This window comes from Pieris napi, chromosome 16 (assembly GCF_905475465.1).
Source record: "Pieris napi chromosome 16, ilPieNapi1.2, whole genome shotgun sequence".
Lineage (NCBI taxonomy): Eukaryota > Metazoa > Arthropoda > Insecta > Lepidoptera > Pieridae > Pieris > Pieris napi.
This window is the reverse complement of record NC_062249.1, coordinates 9,336,830-9,356,762: the sequence shown is the minus strand read 5'-3', so window position 1 is coordinate 9,356,762 and position 19,933 is coordinate 9,336,830. Positions and strand designations below refer to the sequence as shown.

The window sequence follows — 19,933 nt, the reverse complement described above, 5'->3', positions numbered from 1 at the left end:
ATTTACGCGATTGTCTATGGTATCGTAATTCCGAAAGGACCACTTAATATGATGCTTACGTGATCGATTCTTAGCTGTTTAAAACTACATTCTCTCATCAGCTGTGTTAGATGCGGCAGCAACGTACTCCGGCAATCCATTATCAAATCAAATTCTATTAACTTTCTTTAAGATATCAATTTTATAATATTGTCTCTGAGTTCAGATTTCTCTATGGATTGTCATAGACATATGGAATACATGCACAGAACTCTTGTCTAGTGGTATACAAAAAAACTTTTCGACACAATACCTTTTAAAATATTATGAGGGTAATAAGGGGATAATAAAGATAGGGGTAATTAAGGGGATAATACCTTTTAAAAAATGAAACACATATACGTATAAAACTTATATTTAGAAAATAACCCTTCGCACCACTCAGAACCAAAAAACCCTACAATGTGTTTTTGATCAACTTAAACTATACTTCTGTTAAAAATGAAAAACTTATTACGATGATTTTATAGCAAATTACCAAGAGTTGGATTTATACTGACATTTGAGTGTCTATTATGACGTCACAAGATTCTTTTATGTATTAAAATTATCTACGTCATCAAAATGTTTTTTAATATTCTATTATAAAGAAGTTAGATCATTCATATTGTGTCCATAATAGCATAATCAATTTTCAGCAAAAAAACTGTAGACAACCTGAAACCCAAGCCACATTTTCCAGTCATTGACCCCATAATCAAAAATCACCCTAATCTTATTAAATGGGGCAACTATTTTTGAAAGTATTTAAGGCAGCGAACGCAAACGAATTTGTATGGAATTAGTGACGTCACAAGCGAGAGTTAAACGCCATACATTTTACACGTTTTATGACAAAATACTATTTCCGTAGACAATAATCGCAATACATTTACAATATTACGGGTTTTATTAAATGAATACGTTTTATAAAATGAATAGACTATATATTCATAAACCTTCAAAGCCATATAAAGGTTTTAGTAAACGAGCATGGTATTCCTGAAGGTTTAGTTTAATTTTGCAAAAAAACTACTTAAGCTAACAGTAAATATTGTTCTTTCAGATATGCTAAATTAGATACATTTAAACACATTAAAATTTCACTTAAATTTATTACTTTGAGGCCATAAGAATCATCACGCGTGTACTTCCCTTCCTTAACAGGAACTATGCGTGTTTTGAAACGTACCATCGCTATAATAAAAAACATTTTGGCGCGCTTTATCTATGACAATTAATAGATGACGTAAATTTGATTTTAGAACGCAATACAAATTTTCAGCAATGGAATGAAGTTCAATTCGAATGCTCTGAAAGTCCATAGATTGCATTGGATTTAAATATGGAATAGATAAAAAATATTGAAGGGCGAGTGTCAACATGCAAAAATTTTGACAGATCGTAACCATGGTAACCAATGAATTTATTTTTAGTCGACATTCCAAAATTAGATTGTCACCATATCATCATGACGATGCGACATGCACTATGCGTCACGCTTATTAAGTTTCATAGTCAAAAAACAAACTATGAAACCCAAAAACGTAATGGATTTTGACGTATGGAAGTCATATTTGCTTAAGTCTTGACTTTAAATTCATTATTTTTCTTCTATTCCGTGTCTTTTTGTTTATAAACATTTTAATTTCAACTAAAATTAACGTAAAAAAAATTTCAATCACACGCATATTCCGTTCTATCTACAAATCAATGCTAACTAAAGCTCGTATTTGTTCTTCAGTTCATTTATCACGTCATCGCTAAGACCCTCCTTTGTTTTACAATGTACCAGCATTTTATTGACCACTGAAAAAAAATGCAAAATTAATTATAAACATTACCTTAAATATTGTGTTATTTAAATAAAGCTAAATAGATGAAAAACATATTATTCTTTTTTTAAGTCTAAAATATTTTTTATAATAAAAATGAGATGATCACTTATATATTAATTCATAAACACGCGCACACAGTTTGTATTTTAAATTTGTATGTATGTGTATTTTAATAATTATATAGATAAGTTGAAATGTGTGTGTGTTCTGTGTGTTTTTTGAAACAACATCAATGAAATAAATACTTACAAAGTTTATCATTATCAGCCAAAAACATAGCTAACGCGGAAAATCTCTTAACGCGTGTGAAGGCTTGAAGGTAAAGACTCAGACCTCGTGTGTATTTGTCCTTAAATTCGTATAATGCACTCAATAATTCCGATAAAACATCACTTTCTAATGCATTCGCAAATATCGATGGTATATTTGTTGGATCGATTATCTGAAAAGCACATCATTTAATTAGTATTAGAAAAATATCTCAAAGAACCAAATATTATGAAACATGGTCTGTTCCTAGTTGGATATCCTGAAAGATATTGAGGAAAGGAATTATAAATCATCCAAAGAAATAGTGAACCTTCTTAAAGACGTCTAAAAGTTGCTTTTGTCAATAAGGACATTTTTAATCAGAAATAATATTAATATTATTTTTTTAAACAATTATAGAACTGGGGTCATACGAGCGTTACCTGATGTTAAGTGATAGCGCATCACATAGACATTCAATGCCAGAGGGCTCGCGAATGCATTGCCGGCCTTTTATTGTTATTATAGTTCAAACCAATCAGTTTTATGCTTAGGATGTTAATAATATTTCGCTTAATAATTACAACTAAATTAAATTTGAAATAGGAAAAATGTTTAGACCCTATAATTTTATTTCTCGAGTGTAAAATATTACAATACGATGTTAATAGTTGACATGTTGATTATGCTAGAAATGCTGGTTATGGTAGAAGTTCTGACTATGCTAGAAATGCTGACTATGCTAGAAATACTGACTATGCTAGAAATGCTGACTATGCTAGAAATGCTGACTATGCTAAAAATGCTGACTATTCTAGAAATGCTGACTATGCTAAAAATGCTGACTATTCTAGAAATGCTGACTATGCTAATAATGCTGACTATTCTAGAAATGCTGACTATGCTGACTATGCTAGAAATGCTGACTATGCTAGAAATGCTGACTATGCTAGAAATGCTGACTATGCTAGAAATACTGACTATGCTAGAAATACTGACTATGCTAAAAATACTGACTATGCTAGAAATGCTGACTATGCTAGATATGCTGACTATGCTAGAAATGCTGACTATGCTAGAAATGCTGGCTAATGCTGACTATGCTAGAAATACTGACTATGCTAGAAATGCTGACTATGGTAGAAGTTCTGACTATGCTAGAAATGCTGACTATGCTAGAAATGCTGACTATGCTAGAAATGCTGACTATGCTAGAAATGCTGACTATGCTAGAAATGCTGACTATGCTAGAAATGCTGGCTATGCTGACTATGCTAGATATGCTGACTATGCTAGAAATGCTGACTATGCTAAAAATGCTGACTATGCTAGAAATGCTGACTATGCTAGAAATGCTGACTATGCTAGAAATTCTGACTATGCTAGAAATGCTGACTATGCTAGAAATGCTGACTATGCTAGAAATGCTGACTATGCTAGAAATGCTGACTATGCTAGAAATGCTGACTATGCTAAAAATGCTGACTGTGCTAGAAATGCTGACTATGCAAGAAATGCTGACTATGCTAGAAATGCTGACTACACTAGATATGCTGACTATGCTAGAAATGCTGACTATGCTAGAAATGCTGGCTATGCTGACTATGCTAGAAATGCTGACTATGCTAGATATGCTGACTATGCTAGAAATGCTGACTATGCTAAAAATGCTGACTATGCTAGAAATGCTGACTATGCTAGAAATGCTGACTATGCTAGAAATGCTGACTATGCTAGAAATGCTGACTATGCTAGAAATGCTGACTATGCTAAAAATGCTGACTATGCTAGAAATGCTGACTATGCTAGAAATACTGACTATGCTAGAAATTCTAGAAATTCTGACTAAACTAGTAATGCTGAAAATGCTAGAAATGCTGGAAAATATTTGAATACTTATTTCAACTTTTCCATGATTAAATAGAAATACACATTTTACAAAAAAACGGGTTTAAACGCTGTTTTAGTTGACCTATGCTTGCTAAAGCCAACACTGGTTTAGAATTTTAAATTTTGACACTATACGCGTTTATATTTGGTAAAAAATGTCAAAACGCCGATATGTTTTAAAATTTAAAATCAAAGTAAACACATGTTTTAATTCTGTACAAAATGTAAATAAAATAAATATTTATAATACTCACATTTAAGTAGTTACTCCTTGCCTCAACCGAACCCTTCAAACACTTCCATTCATTCATAAATTGAACACTATTCACTGGCGGGACCATTTTATCCATAGATTTAATTTCGTTTGAATTAATTTCTATATTATCGCCTTTAGCTGACAGAGCACAGTCTTTTGTTTCATCTGAGTTATTATTGGTGTCACCTTGGGCTAAATTGTCGATTGTTTTGGCTTCCACTTTGGGTACTGTGCAGCCAAGGGGTATTTCTTGTATTGTTACGTGTTTTAAGGCTCTCTGAAAGTCAAGTTTAGATTTATATATATGCAGGTTCTATTAAAAAAAAAAGTGTGGCACTCGGGGACTGCCGCGGTAAAGCATAGCATTTTTTATCAACTTATGCAGTTATAATTATTTATTTATGCAGTATTTGTTTTTCTTTGATATTATTTCAATCTACCACTCTACCAGACTCAGACTAAAACGCCTATATAGTCTGTTTCATTCTAACGCGTATTTGCCGCACCTATATTACGTCATCGTGTGTTAGGTTTTTTCGTTACGGAATTTCTTGATTCGCCGCACTCAAAGCCCGCGATAAAATCTATGCAATAGCTTAAAAAAATGGTTGTAAAGTCGATTTACAGACGATAGTTTAAAGTGACACCGTCATAACAAAACATTGATGAAATGATGGCATACTTAAGTCTTCGAGTGGAAGAGAAATAAACGCAGGGCATGCGTACAATAAGCGTAACGGGACAATGAGTCATGCTTTTTCGTGCGTGCAACCGGCGTTCATCGATTTATTAGAGGTTGTCACATCAAAAATAAATTAATTGTTGGTCGAAAGATACTGAATGACTATCACTATAAATAAAAAGTTTGAAAAAATAATGCAGTTTCCATTTAAAAGTTTCACTGTATCGAAATTTGTTATCTCAGGTCAGATAGTATTCAGAAAATCTGGGTATCGTCATTACTTAATATAATAGTAATTGTATGGCTACACAAAAATGAACTCACTCTGCTACTTTGAATAATGTTAAATGGTACAAAAAGCTGTACGCAAAAGTTCGTAAAATGAAAACTTTAATTATCAAAATTACCTTGGATCTCAAATGCGGTGGCTTCTTCACCGTTTTAATGACCGTAATATTTTCCCCAACACCGGTCCTCCATTTCTCCTGCGGCGTCGATTCAACTGAACTAATTTCTACCACTTTTGGTTTGGAGTCGTTTGGGATTATGGACTTGGATTCCAAAGTTGGGGTTGATAACGGTGATGACTTAGATTTTGACTGGAATCATAATTTTTTTTATGTTACGCGAACACGTGTCAATAAAACTCTAGTTAAAGAATAGGGGCAAACGAGCCTACGGGACGACCAAAAGGGGCAGTCATCTTTAAATTTGTAGACTCTTCCTAATAATTTCCTTCCTAGTACTGCTAATTAATTGTACATAGTAAAAAATATCCTAAGCAGGGTCCTAACACATATTATTATGGATTTAAGTGTAAGATTCAGCGCTAAGTATTCTTCTGTATGTCAAAAACGCATTGGTTTTCTAATTGGAACTCAGTGCGCACTTAGTCTCGATCTTATTCTAAAAGGTTCTATTATTTAAATCATCTTTAGCCATAGTTATATCTATATATGAAATATATTTTTGTTTGTAACTATTAAACATAAAAACTACTGAACTTATTTATTTATTTTCACCAATAGAATGCTACATTATTGATAGGTAACAAAGCTCTATTTATTTCCAAAATAACAAGACAAGCCTCAATGTTTGAGTGTAATATTTTCCCATACAACACAAGCATTGCTTTGTGAAAAAAGAAATTATCATACAGAACATTTATATTGTATGACAAAATGCAGGTAATATTGCTTTATCTATATATTACTGAATACAAAAAAAATACACAGAACCTACAAAAGTTAAACAGATATAATTACCCTCAGTTATATAAAAATAAATACTTACGCCCTTAGTTCCCATCCTAGCTTTAATAGTTTCCAATTGTTTTCTCGCAGCTACATTATTAGGCTCAAGCTTTAGCACCTGTAATTACAATATGTATGCCTTAAACCACAATTATTTATAGATTTTTAGTGTTAATAAAACTTTAAAAACGAAAGAGGATTAAATTTTAATCTATGAGCTCGTAGACTTCCAAAAGTCCTCATACCCTGTACATAAAAAATAATAATTGTTCAATACATTTAAATATCTTTGAAATACAAGACAAATTACAACAAATAAGAAATATTACACATGTAGTACTTTTTACAGCTTACATATCTGACAAATTTAACCACAAAAGTGAACTAAACTAAATATTTAAGTATTTTTTTAATATTCTAGCCACGGATGAAGATTTCATACAAGTAATTATGATAAATTCTATTATTAATTGCTTTTCACCAAATTTAAAATAATATTTAATAGACTATTTGTGTAAAGCCACAATTTATATAACTATTCTGCTTTACAGATACAGGTGGTCCCAAGACTATGAGACATAAAGGGAGAGTACCTTAAATATCATAGATAGGATATTTTGCTAAAAGAAGACTATTTTAAAAAGTAAGTATTACTGCATTCACTGGTTTTCTAAAAATTTCAGTTTTCAGCAAAATATCCTATCTACAATATTTAGGGTACTTTCCTTTGACATAGGAAAAAGAAAATTAGATTTCAGTATCTAATTCATGATATTTTATTTTCGTAACAGGCCTTTATATCTAAGGTAAGCCAGTTACCTCACAATATTTTCCTTTACCATATGAGCAACTTTTAATTGTGCATAGAAAGAAAAGTCCCCAAGCTGTGATGGGAATGCACTACCTCAGGGTCAAGAGGCACACTGTTCAACCTCTAAACCAACACTGCTGTATCTAATAATATATAAATAGTTTATTTATTACCTCATAGAGATCAGCACTGGCCGATCTCAGAGAGCCAAGTTTCTCCCTAGCAGTGGCTCGTCTCTGTAATGCTTTTACATATGTCGAGTCCAATTTCAAAGCTGCAGTACAGTCTTTTTCTGCTTGATGGAGGCTAAACAAATAATAATTATTATATTATTTATTAGGTAATAAAATAAAAAATAAAATATGTTTATTATGGAGTATAAGATACAGGTATCACTAATAAGTGATACATGGAATACCATGTCATTAAAATAAATAATTCCAGAGAGTTGAAATCAAGTTGAACTGCTTTTTATTAATGCCTTTAATATATAATAATTATTTTCATTTAACAAGTTGTATTAAGTTTTTCTGTATTTTTTTTACACGCTACCATTTCACAGTTTGTCGTTCAGAAAGTTATATTATTTATCAAAAACCTATCTACATCTAAAGAGAATTTTAAATGTGCCTTAAGGTCAACAAAGAATTTTAAAACAAAACAATATTACCAAAATAGCATTGTCTCAATTTATAACATTAAAGTTATTACTTCGCAGCTGTCTATAGTTCTGAACTAATTTTTTTACTTAAGATATACCAACAATACCAATAAATACCAACCTCTCCTTCTTAAGATAACAAAGTCCTCTATTAGCATAGTAAATAGCATCATTTTTGACTAATTCAATAGCTCTATTATAACAAGATATTGCATCATCCCATTTCTCTTGCTTCACAAATGTATTTCCCTGTTAATAAATAAAGAATATTAAAGTCCTACTATATTTCTATAAAACTATGGAACTAATTAAAACAATAATTCTTTATAGTTATTGCCCATATTACTTGATTGATACAGGAATTTGTACTATAAAAGTTTTTAGCTTCTGTTTGGTTAGTTAAACAATTTTGCTCAAAACTCTACCAAAGCTTCAGTGACAAATGCCCGCCTTCCACTGCGAGCGGAACGGACCCATTACGGACTCCGCTATACCCGTAACAATGATTTTCATACATGTGCTTCCACCAAAGCGGAGACGAGCGTAGCGGAGAGAGCGAGTTGAAAGAGTCACATAATATAAGGTTAGAGAGTTGACAGTTTCCCACAGAAATGTAAATCATCACTACAAGTATAGCGGAGTCCGTAATGGGTCAGTTCTGCTCGCAGTGGAAGGCGGGCATAAGAGTTTCTTCCCAGTTGTTCATAATTTAAAAACTAAATTTTAAGTTAAAGGCAATGAATTATATTATTAATATGATTATTAAAATGTTAAATAAATTACAATATTATTTTAATTTGATTTAACTGTTACTGGTTAATGAACAATTCTCAGTACAATTGTTACTCACTGTTAATAATAATATAATGAACACAAAAAATCCATTACCCTCTCTTTCTCATATTGCGCTTCCTCTCTTAACTTGTCCTGTTTCTCTTCCTCACTCTGTTTGCTATCAAGGGACATCGGGCCCTTTGCTGCCATATCTACTTCTTCACATGCTTTGTCCTAAAATAAATTATGTGTTTCATTAAAGGAAAATAAATAGCAAGAATGATATCTAACTGGAACTTTAGAAATTTAAAAAAAATATTAATAATATCTATTACTTATAAATATAAATTTCTTAAAATATTACGATGTGATGAAAAGTACCATGTGCTCTTTTGCTATATTTTTAATTGATTTCTGGATGAAAGAAAAAGTTTTATGATTCACTATAAAAGGATATTTATGTAAAATAAAGTGCACTAGCCCCCTCACTAGGATTCCCTGTGTTGTGGGCAGCCAGTCTGTTTCTTTTGACATGTTAACTATACTTTACTTTATGATTTCTACAAAACACAAATGAAAAAGATAAGAACTCAAAAACTTAAAATGCACTTAGATGTACACCGAAATACATACCACATCGAATTTCTCCCAACTACTGTAGTCTGACGAGGATATTCTATTTAGTTGCTTCTTTTTCACTTGAATTGGCCTCTCTTTGCGTGTCTTGCTTCTCACTGGAGGTAAATCCTATTTCCAAAATTATGCAAAGTCCAACATTAAACTTATTATTATACAGCAATCGTACATTGCATAGACAAAGATACCAAGTACCAACGCTTGAACTACAAAATAACTACCAAAGTAATAAGCTAAACACATTTTACAAAGTGGATTTTATTTGCTATATATTATCCAATACTGTGAGAATACGTTTGATAGTGCAAATGAAGATGAAAATGCCTCTAAACCTGCTCAAAGTTTCCGTTGAGCGCGGCCTCTTTACGTTTCATCTCCGATTCCCAATTCTGCAAGTCTGTGAGATATGTTTGTAAGGACTTCACATTGTCTCGAGCATTTTTTTGGATCTCAAAAGCTTTATCCATTTCTATTGCAAGAAAAAAGGGTTCTTTACCTGCGTTTTGCTTGGAATACCTACTTAATGGAGTTAATGGTTTGGTCGATTTCGATAGTTTTTTTTTATTTATTCTGTTGTCAAATTGCCAGGCAACCAGCTGTCAACAAATTACATCAAAGTCATAAATATTGTTTCATAAATATCAAGTAGTTAAATAATCAATGAGTAAATATGCTTCTATTCAATAGTTGTTTGGAATATTAACATTAATTTTACTCATTATAAATAAATGCCTACCTAGTCACTAATCAACTGTCAAAATAAATGATATAATCACAAGATGGCGTTTCAAATAAAATGTAATTTTTTTGTGACTAAAGAAGAGCAATTCGAATGATTTTAATTATATTTCTTATGGTAAGATGACGCTTTTAGCAAACTAGAAATTATATCTTTTGACAAAAGTTGTCTCTTTAAGTTATAGTTCTTTTCGTTAGATGTCACTTGTTCGTATGAGAATTATGATAACTTTTTATGCGTATCATAACTTTAATAGTGCTGTGCAATCAAAATAAAATAAGTATACTTCTGATGAAAAGAAGCCTGACCAGCAAGATAAGAGATAATAGTTTTTTGCAAGTTTTCTGAGAGTTTTAGCTATTTGACAGTTAAACTGTGAATAACTGGAATCGACTGGAATCGAATTGTCAACAGTAATAATATGTTTCTCATAAACACAGTGGCGTAACTATACCATCTGGGGCCCGAGGCAAATTCTTTAAATGGGGCCCTATCAGTAAAAATGGTTAAACAGTTGAATTTTGATAAACTTTGAGATTTTCAGAGTACTCAATTAAACGTTGTATATGTCCCACTAATGGCCATAGGCCTCCTCTATTATGCGAGAGGGAATTGTCTGTAGTCCCCACGCTATCCCAGTGCGTATTGGAGACTTCACACTCATCCACAGAACATAATATCTCTTGGGCAGGGGCCCTCTGGGTCGGGGGCCCGTGGCATTTTTCCAGCTCTGCCACCCTATGGTTACGCCACTGCATAAACACCTGACTTTCTACAAATCCAAATTTTTCGGGATCTTTGTACAGTTTTTATATAAAAATTATTGTTTACAAGGTAAACAATATTGACGCAATGTTAGATAAATATTTTCTTCAAATAAAGCACTGATAATATCTGACCTTACTTTAGATTATGAGTCACTTAGAAACATTCATCACAGCCAATCATGATATTTGCATAATCCATAAACTACGTGATTTCAATTTTCTTGCTAAAATTACACATCCAAGGACGATGTCCTACTTTGATGAACTGTATTATTTCAATTACAATTGTATGGCAATTTATACATTTACTTGATTAAGTACCTATAGTTAGTAGTATAATTAAATCTAAGGAATCATTCAATCATTGCGAAGTATTGCTAATTTAATTTACAAACCAATAACAACTTAAAGGCCGGCAACGCACTCGCGATCCCTCTGGAATTGAGAGTGTCCATAGGCGTCCATCACTTAACATCTGATCGATCTTTACTCTCTGTTCTATAAAAACATATCTTACAATAAAAATATCTTACTTACAAATCCTAAACAAACTTAAATCAATATCATTTCACAATGGTATTGATTAAAGTTTGTTTAGGATTATCTTATGAATTGATCAATTATCATATCATTGACTAGTTGTTTCCCGTGGTTCCACCCGCCTACACATATTCCGAAGGAATACAAAACGTGTGTTTTTTACAACATAGTAATTATACAATGTTACTTGTTATTGAACAAGCAACATTTGTATATATAAAATTACGTTATGCAATTGCTCAGTGCCAAAAACCGGTCCCTTTTTTTAAATAAAAAAGCCGGTACTTATTTTTTAAATTAAAAAGACAATGCCGATTTCCACACGATGTTTTGAAAAATGACATAGCCGGGTACGAACGCAGGCGCTCAGTGAATTGCACGCCTCCACCACTAACTCTGAAAAATCATAAAAATGAACTTCTAAACCACTAAAACTGAATCTAACACGGCATAGAAATTGTTTGAATTGGAGCAAATCAATCACAAGGATTCAGTATCATTTAAATATTCGTTAAATTTATAAAAAGCTTTATTGATTTATTTACGTTTAACGAGAGGTAATTTGTTCAGTGATAATTATCTAATTTCGCTTGGGAGTTTGTTGTAAAAACGAAAACAATTTCCATATAAGGAGTGGTTTATCTTCTGGAGCCTGGTTGGTCGTACGCTTAAATTAGTTCTGTTTCCAGTAATAAAATGGTGAAAGTCACCATTTGTTTTTAAATTGTTTATATTATTTTTTACATACAACATACATTATGTACATTCCTTAAACTTATTCCGTACCGACCTCCTCCCTCCGACTCCCTTGGGGAACCACAACAAATACCCCTAACAGCTTGTTCAATCACCTAACCAGAAGTTACATAATAATATAACTGCTGAGTGCTCTCAGGGGGAAAGTGATTAGATCTTTAAAATCAAGGTGGCTTAATAATGTGAAGAGTTTTTATATCAAAAGTTTTGACAACTAATATAAATCTTAACTGTTCTTTTTATTATGACATTACAATTAATAATATGACATTTACATGCCTATTTTAATATGGCTGATTGTGCGCTTTTTTCTAATCAGTAAATCTGAATCTTAAAACGGTTTATTTATCTTAAAAATTTTCTACTTATTTAAATTTTATCACCTTGATAAAGTTAACTTTTGTTTTACTTCGTTACGAAAATCATTATAATATTTAAATCATACGATCATCAATAATATTTATCGCTTTTGAGCGATCTCTTCCAGACAACATTTTGTATGTACCCACTTATTAACATTTTGTATTCCTAAGGTAAATTCTTTTAATAATATATTTTAGCTTTTACAACATTTTTGGTTTAATCGCCTCCAAATACAGGCCCTTTAACCTTTGCCAGTCAAAGCGAATACCATCAAGAACTTAATTAAAATATATACACCAATATTGATTCAAATATCGGATCGATAAAACGTCAATGTAAGGTCGCTTTGAGTACAACCATTGAACGATTTGATCACGAATTATTGATGCAATTTAGACAAAGTATGTAATTTGCTTTATTATGGGCGGGTGTAAAGTAAGGTGAAAATTATAGGGCTGATGAAATTTACCAATATGTGTGTGTGAAATTTATGCAATATATTGACTGGAACTCTCTTCTTCTTCGTAGTCTTGATTACTAAATTACGTGCCTGTTTCATAGCCCTAACCGATACGTCGACATGCTGTGTCCACACACTCTATCCTCAGCTTGTCTCAGTGCTTTAGGGATATTGAGACCCATAATTATCTTAATGGGGCCAGACCAACGGGCAAGCGATCAACCCTGACTTCTGCCATCACTATTCCCTACCATTACCAGCATGTCGAGACTATCCGGTTCTCTCCTGGCATTATGGCCAAAGTAGCTAAGCACTCATTTGTAAATGATAGTCGACAGTTTGTGGTGATATTTAGTTGGTTGAGAATGGACTTATTGGTTCTTTTTAAAGTCCATGGTATTCGCAACATTCTCCTCCAACACCACATTTCAAATGCCGAATCTTTGGAACTCATAATAAAGCAATAATGTAAATACAATTATAGTAGTGCTAAATGTAAATAAAAGCTGTATACACAATAAATATTATTTTATTGAATAATAAAAACAAAATTTATTTATAATTATTGATCACTTCCAGACAACTTAAGAAAACATTATACACTGTGAGGATATGCAAAAATAAACAACAGATTGGTTACTTAAATATTCAATTAAGATATATGTTAAAAAATTTAGTTACTTGTAACAACTAAAAGGTTAATTGCACCGTTTTATAAAAAGTACATCTCTTTTTATCACAGCTTCAACACAATTGAGAGAAATAAGAGTGATAGTTGTCCCCTTAATAAATAAGATTTTAAAAATTATATATCGTATTTAATACAGTACGTACAACTATTATAACTTTCTACTTTGGATGTGTTTTAATATAAATGTTATTCAACCATATTTTCCATAAAAAACAATTTATCCTTATCGTCTAGAATAATGACAATCATATCAGACAACATCCAATACTATGCTACATGCTTGTGCACAGATCGCAGCTGGAAAAATTCTGCGGCAAGATTGGCAAACATGTCACACACAAAAATAGCACGAGAGGTAACGCGGGTAGCGCCGGGCAGCGGGCCCCGACTCGCCCATAAATATTATGACGATATTTTCGGAGTAGTGGTCGTCCGGGCACGGCGGGAGACGCCAACCCTTTAATAATGTCCCTTTTTAAGAAAGGGGAGATTTCGACACTCTCCTGCAGCTTAGATTGCGTGTCTGATAGGCTAGGATGTAGGGGTCGTTTATATAAACAAAAATGCCACATAACTTAGTAAAAAGGTTTAGGTGCTAAGTAGGTATATAAACATACTAAGTTCCGGATTCCCAAAACAGACTTGTACTTGGGACCAATTATCCAGTCAGCGGTAACGTGCGTTCCGGAGTAAAACGTGCTTTTCGGATCAGCTTCAGATAACTCGTGTGCCGTGAGAATACGCTCAATCACGTATTCACGGAAGCTCTAGAAACCTTGACCCAATCTCTATACATTTAAAGGATTCCAAAGTAGTCCTACTAATTCTAACGGTTACCTATTTTTGGGTTAATTCTAATAGGAAATATGTGTTTCTGAAAACTAGCGACCAGTTCGACTGTATGTGGTTTTATTTTGTCTATGTGCACCCATTCTTTTAGCTTGTGAAGCTTGTGTTATGGGTACTAGGCAACGGATATACATACATATTTCTATAATATGTATAGATAGATAGACATATAAATACATATTTAAACACCCAAGACCTAAGCACAACACCAAAATGCTCATCACATCGATGTTCGTCTCAGCCGGGGATCGAACCCGGGACCCATGGATTCGCAGTCAGGGGTACTAACCACTAGACCAATGGGTCGTCAAATGTTGAAGGATAACATCGGGAAGAAATTAATTAGCACTTCACTCACAAAATCAACGGCAAGTGACACAAAAGATTGGACAGGGAAACAGGTTTTATGATGGTTTTGACGCAATTTAGTAGTCTGTTATTTCAATAGATTCTTATAAATCAAAAGGATGAACCTTTCATTTAATGCATTTATAATAATGAATGTAATTCAAAGAAGCAATAAAAATTGTATTACACATGATGTACATTGTACAGTTTTGACGAGGAAAATTTTATGTTAAAAATTGATGGTATGTAGCATTTTACGTTGCATGATAAATAATATATAGAAAATTGACATCAAAAGTACAATATATAGTAACCTTTATCAGTAAAATGTACTTAGACTGTCAAAAAAGTTATATTATTTACACTTTAAAGCATTATTAACGGTTAATTTTACCTCTATTTATACCTGATGTTAACATAGAAAAAGCCTTACCTAATCGAATAGAAAATAAGATAATTTGAAAAACAACTTCTAAGCTTCTTTGCGAATAACTAAATCTATGAAGGCGGTTGCCGAAGTCTAACCATAATTAATAATAGCCTAATTTATTACTTAACTTGACAAGTTCTCAATGGTTTGATTAATTGCTCTCACAGTCCTGTCTCAGATACTAATCGCCATGAACCGTTTTAACGGTTAGTTGACAAATTTTTACAAAATGAAAGTTCGTTGCTCTTGTATTATAATAATAAATGTAACTTTGCACACAAGGATAATTAATCTAGTGTATATTTTAAGTAAATCATTTTTGTAACGCTCTGTGGTTTCACGTGTTAATACGGTTGTAGGTATAGTCCAATAGCTTAAAAATACTTTTTAGTTAGAACTAGTACTTTCTGAGATTACCGCGGTAAACCATTAACACATTTTCAGGTATATGATTTGACTTGATTTTTGTACAAAGCGTTGTTGTAGAAAAAGTGGTGCTACAACCCTTGGTTTTGGCCTCCAGATTTATGAATATTTCGTCGGTTCGGTCTATTTTTTTAATACCTACTTGCAGGTGATCAGTCTCCTGACACACGCCGTCGACTTTTTGGGTTTAAGGCGGGTTTCCTCGCGATGTTTCCCTGTCACAATCCATAATCCACCATCTGAGATAGTAATCTTAATCCAAATGTTTTAACAAGTGTGCCAATAACCAATCAAAGGATTAAAACTATCCATAGGAGGTCGTATCGTTGTCTGTGGATAGACCTTTTTAAATGAAAATGACAGTTGACGAAAGCTCGATTTCAACAGTTAATTATTTTAAACAAACAGTTTTTTTAATTATTAAAAAAACTGATTGTTACATACACAACTATATTTATATGTTATTTGTACGGTTTAGTTTACTTTATTTGGTTTACATTGATTATCAAATATGAGTGAAAACTCGGTAAAATGGAACGACAGAGCATTTTATCCGTCCCCAAAAATTTGGAGGATTGTTTTCGTAGGGTTTGGTTATTGGGATGCAGATAGGAGATCGATCGACTGTCACGGTCTGATCTCAGTTTATTTTCAATCTGAGATTGTGGATTGATTATTGGGTTCGGGCGTATGATCTAGTAATAAGTTGGGTACACAGTCAGGTCGTATCATCAACCTCAGGAATTACAGTCCCAGGCTCCAGCCACTAGAACAACTCTGATTAGCGTTGTTGTAATGACTTAATAATACATATATCTAACTATACTCACAAATAACTTTTTGAAGATTTCACATCGCGAACATATCATTAAAATGGCGCATTTTTTTTTAAATGTAATGTAGTAAGTGTGCAAAATTTCTTTTTTATTGTAATTATTATTACTTAGAGAGGTAACTAAGTGTTTCACATGTATCGTTCGCTGTGATTAGCAATTTTTAAAATTCTAGTAAAAAAAAAAATATTTTATCATTCTAATCAATTTTTTAACAAAATTTTAACAGAAAAGATTGAATCAATATTTTTTCACCATCACATTATTGTTTACATTTGAATATTAAAATAACAACATAATAAATAAGGTACATTTACTAGTAAGATTTCATAGTACGAGTATATATTATAATTAGACTGATTAGGAAACTAGCTATTCTATTAGGAATGCTATAAGGTAGATCACTAAAATAATAGTTCAAATACAGATAAACGTACTCCATTAAGTTAATATTATTATTACAGTTATATAGTAAGTGGCATATAACAAGAGTTTAGTAAATGTCACTGTGTGGGCATTTATAGCTTCCCTTTCATTAAAGGTCAAATAAAAAGCTTTTACAATTCTTACTTCATTATCTACGTAAATATGATTTAAATCATTAAAACCGTGTAAAATGAAGAGATTTTCAGAACGTCTTGAGGTAATATTTTAAATTTAGAACGTTCCCATTTTGTGTTCAGTGTTTTATAAAAATAACAGCGCCAAACATGACTTGTCTTATGTACTAAGACGGTAGAATATTGCAAGCAAAGCATTCGTTTGTCTCATCACAACATAAAGACATGGAAGGATCTCTACTTCAAAAATTGGTTTAACTCTATTGAAATAATTATATTTGACTTAATAAAAGACAAATACAATAAAACCTTAATTATGTTGCTGTTTACTAGAATGTTACAAGACATTTCTCAATGAGTAATATTCACAATAATTTAAAACGTCGGTTACGTATTTACGTCTTTTCCTCATTCTGTGAAATGACATAATTCTGTTTATGCGGTAATTTAAATATACGAATGTATTAATATTCAATTTTGCAACAGTGTACCTAATAACATTTGTTTTATATCTAAGTCCGTCTTCATCCTTAATATATCCGGTTCATATGTCTTACATCCTTTGTTCTAGTTTTCACTTCTTAAATTGAGAGACAATTCATTTGTAACATGTTTCATAAGCTTAATCCTACTGCACATTGAACTCATTACTCAAATATATATATTATTTATATCCCACATAAATATTTTATCTTTATTACAATTATTTTTACCGCCCAATGACAATGACATTGCCAGAAGGCTCGCAAGTGTTTTTTTTAATTTTTATTATTATTTATTACTAAAGATGTTATGTGAAACATGGTGTAATGGTTGCAGCTCCTTCCAAACGTTGTGTAAAAAATACTTGGCGATTAAAAACAGTGGCGGAGAGTTTATTGCCAGTTCTTCTATTCCGTTCTACGCCCTTGATTTGATAATTTTTTTTTTTTTTTTTTTTATAGAACGGGGGGCAAACGGGCAGGAGGCTCACCTGATGTTAAGTGATACCGCCGCCCATGGACACTCTCAATGCCAGAGGGCTCGCGAGTGCGTTGCCGGCCTTTTAAGAATAGGTACGCTCTTTTCTTGAAGGACCCTAAGTCGAATTGGTTCGGAAATACTTCAGTGGGCAGCTGGTTCCACAAAGTGGTTGTGCGCGGCAAAAACTGCCTTGAAAAACGCTCAGTTGTGGAACGGCGGACGTCGAGGTGATACGGGTGGAATTTCGTATTCTGTCTCGACGTCCGATGATGAAATTCAGCTGCAGGTATTAATCCGAACAACTCCTCTGAACACTCCTCCTCTGAATCCTAAATCCTCTGAATTGGCAGTAAATGTAAAATTAGAAGCATTTAATGTATATTTCTTTTTTGACGTTCATAAGTGTACATTTGGTGCGTTCCACTAAGCGCTCACGACGATCAAAATGCTCCTTTAGCCATTCCACATACCGACCGCGGTCGTTGTGGTCACGGCGAAAACGTCACTCATGACGTTATGACTAATGCTCACGCAACGCTCACAACGACCCATCTAAATAGGTGGGTCGTTGTGAACGTTGAGAATAATTTGGCGCAATTTTTGATTTTTTTTTTGAAATATGACAAATAATAATATTATTATATTCAAAGCTTAAAGATGGTGACAAGAAAAATCACATTTTCATAGTCAATAATATGTGGCCTAAGTTGTCGGTTTTCACGATTATAATTTTTTATAATTGCATCCCATTCTTCATCTGAGCTAGATGAACTACTTTCTGGAGCTTTATTGCGATGCATAAGCAAATATCCAACTGCCGTCAAAGCCATTTCGATTATATTTAAACTTAAGTTGTTTGATAACTTCACCAAAATTATTTATAAAATATTCAATTATTCTTCACTTTTAACATAAATAAATTTAAGTCACAAATAATAAAAACTTATTGTTTATGATTACCTAACCTCCTTAAAATTCTACTATTTTCAAACTTGACATTTGTAATATTTACATGAACGCCCGAAACGCTCCATAATCCATTCCACTTGAGTTAAAGACAGTAACATTCACAATCAAGTGGAATGGGGAAATCAGTGATCGTGAGCGTGAGCGTTGTGAACGCTTAGTGGAACGTACCAATTGTGTTACTTATATGAATAAATAATTTTTGACTTGACTTTGACTATCACGGCTTTTTAGGAATTGACGTTTTTTTTTCGAACGAAATGGTTCGGAAATAGAATAATATCGATAGAACTGTCTAATACGATAGATTACACGTTACAAACTATTCCGATAATTCTACAATTAAAAATACAGTAAATTGATCTTCTGATTAGAGCCATAGCACAAACAAATAGATCTAGTCACATTGCCAGAAGGCTCGCAAGTGCGTATGCTCTCTTCTTAAAGGACACGAAGTCGAATTGGTTCGGAAATACTTCAGTGGTATAGTTAATAAGGTTTCTATCAAGGTAGATCCGTGAGTGGCGGCTCGCGCGCAGTTGGAGTGTGCGCGCAGTACAACATAGTTTTGACTCCCGCTATACTAACTATATCACGATTTTTATAGGAAAGGTGGTAATATTTGCTTTGAAAACGATTGGCGTTTAAACACACCCGTGTTTGTATGCGCATGTATTTGCCTTTCAAATGACAATTATTTTAAAATAAATACGATACGCTATCGGTCAACATGTTTTTACTACTGCATAACTGTTACAAAAACCTTTTTTTTATCTAGTCTAATCTATTGTCACATCTAAAAACTATTTTTCATGACAATTATTTAAAGTCAAATCTAGCAGCTTGTGCGAAAAACCCTAGTAGGAAAGAATGTAAATTAAAGGTAATCAACATTAAGCTGTATGCTTTAAATAATCTGTGATTGACAGCTACATATAATATACAATGTAGTTAATTTAAGCACCTCATAAATCCGGAATAAAACAATATTCTGGTGAATTTAACGCTTGTCAGTGCTCAAGGGCCAATGTGTAGCGAATTCGTATGAAATTTAACATTTGAGGAATGTTTATTTGATTAAAACTTCCGCCTATGAGTGAGTTCGTTAACGTATGGTAAATCGTAGATAAATCAGCGTCAATCCTATTTAATACAGATTAATACAAAAAAAACA

The 19,933-nt window shown here is 32.6% G+C and overlaps 1 protein-coding gene across 3 annotated transcripts; it reads right to left on the bottom strand.

Moving 5' to 3' along the window:
• Window positions 1–378: 378 nt before the first annotated feature.
• On the bottom strand, window positions 379–9,700 carry LOC125057321 (RNA polymerase II-associated protein 3-like). 3 transcript variants are annotated; one of them, XM_047660968.1, is made up of 10 exons: window positions 9,589–9,700; window positions 9,066–9,179; window positions 8,547–8,666; window positions 7,780–7,907; window positions 7,171–7,303; window positions 6,227–6,304; window positions 5,341–5,532; window positions 4,250–4,528; window positions 2,106–2,298; window positions 379–1,827 (listed from the first exon to the last, which is right to left on the bottom strand). In XM_047660968.1, exons 3-10 carry the CDS (start codon window positions 8,640–8,642, stop codon window positions 1,739–1,741), a joined length of 1,188 nt encoding a protein of 395 aa, XP_047516924.1. In that variant the 5' UTR covers window positions 8,643–8,666; window positions 9,066–9,179; window positions 9,589–9,700; the 3' UTR covers window positions 379–1,738. The 3 variants fall into 3 exon arrangements, with proteins under 3 accessions (XP_047516924.1, XP_047516923.1, XP_047516921.1); XM_047660967.1 differs by having other exon boundaries at window positions 9,565–9,695; XM_047660965.1 differs by having other exon boundaries at window positions 9,401–9,649.
• Between the last annotated feature and the right edge of the window lie 10,233 nt (window positions 9,701–19,933).

Coding starts and splice junctions, on each gene's coding strand:
- LOC125057321 (XM_047660965.1), bottom strand. CDS start 9,535: ATGGATAAAGCTTTTGAGATCCAAAAAAATGCTCGAGACAATGTGAAG. Junction 8,667..9,065: donor GTTGGGAGAAATTCGATGTG/GTATGTATTTCG, acceptor AATTTATTTTAG/GACAAAGCATGTGAAGAAGT. Junction 1,828..2,105: donor GGCTGATAATGATAAACTTT/GTAAGTATTTAT, acceptor ATTTTTTTTCAG/TGGTCAATAAAATGCTGGTA.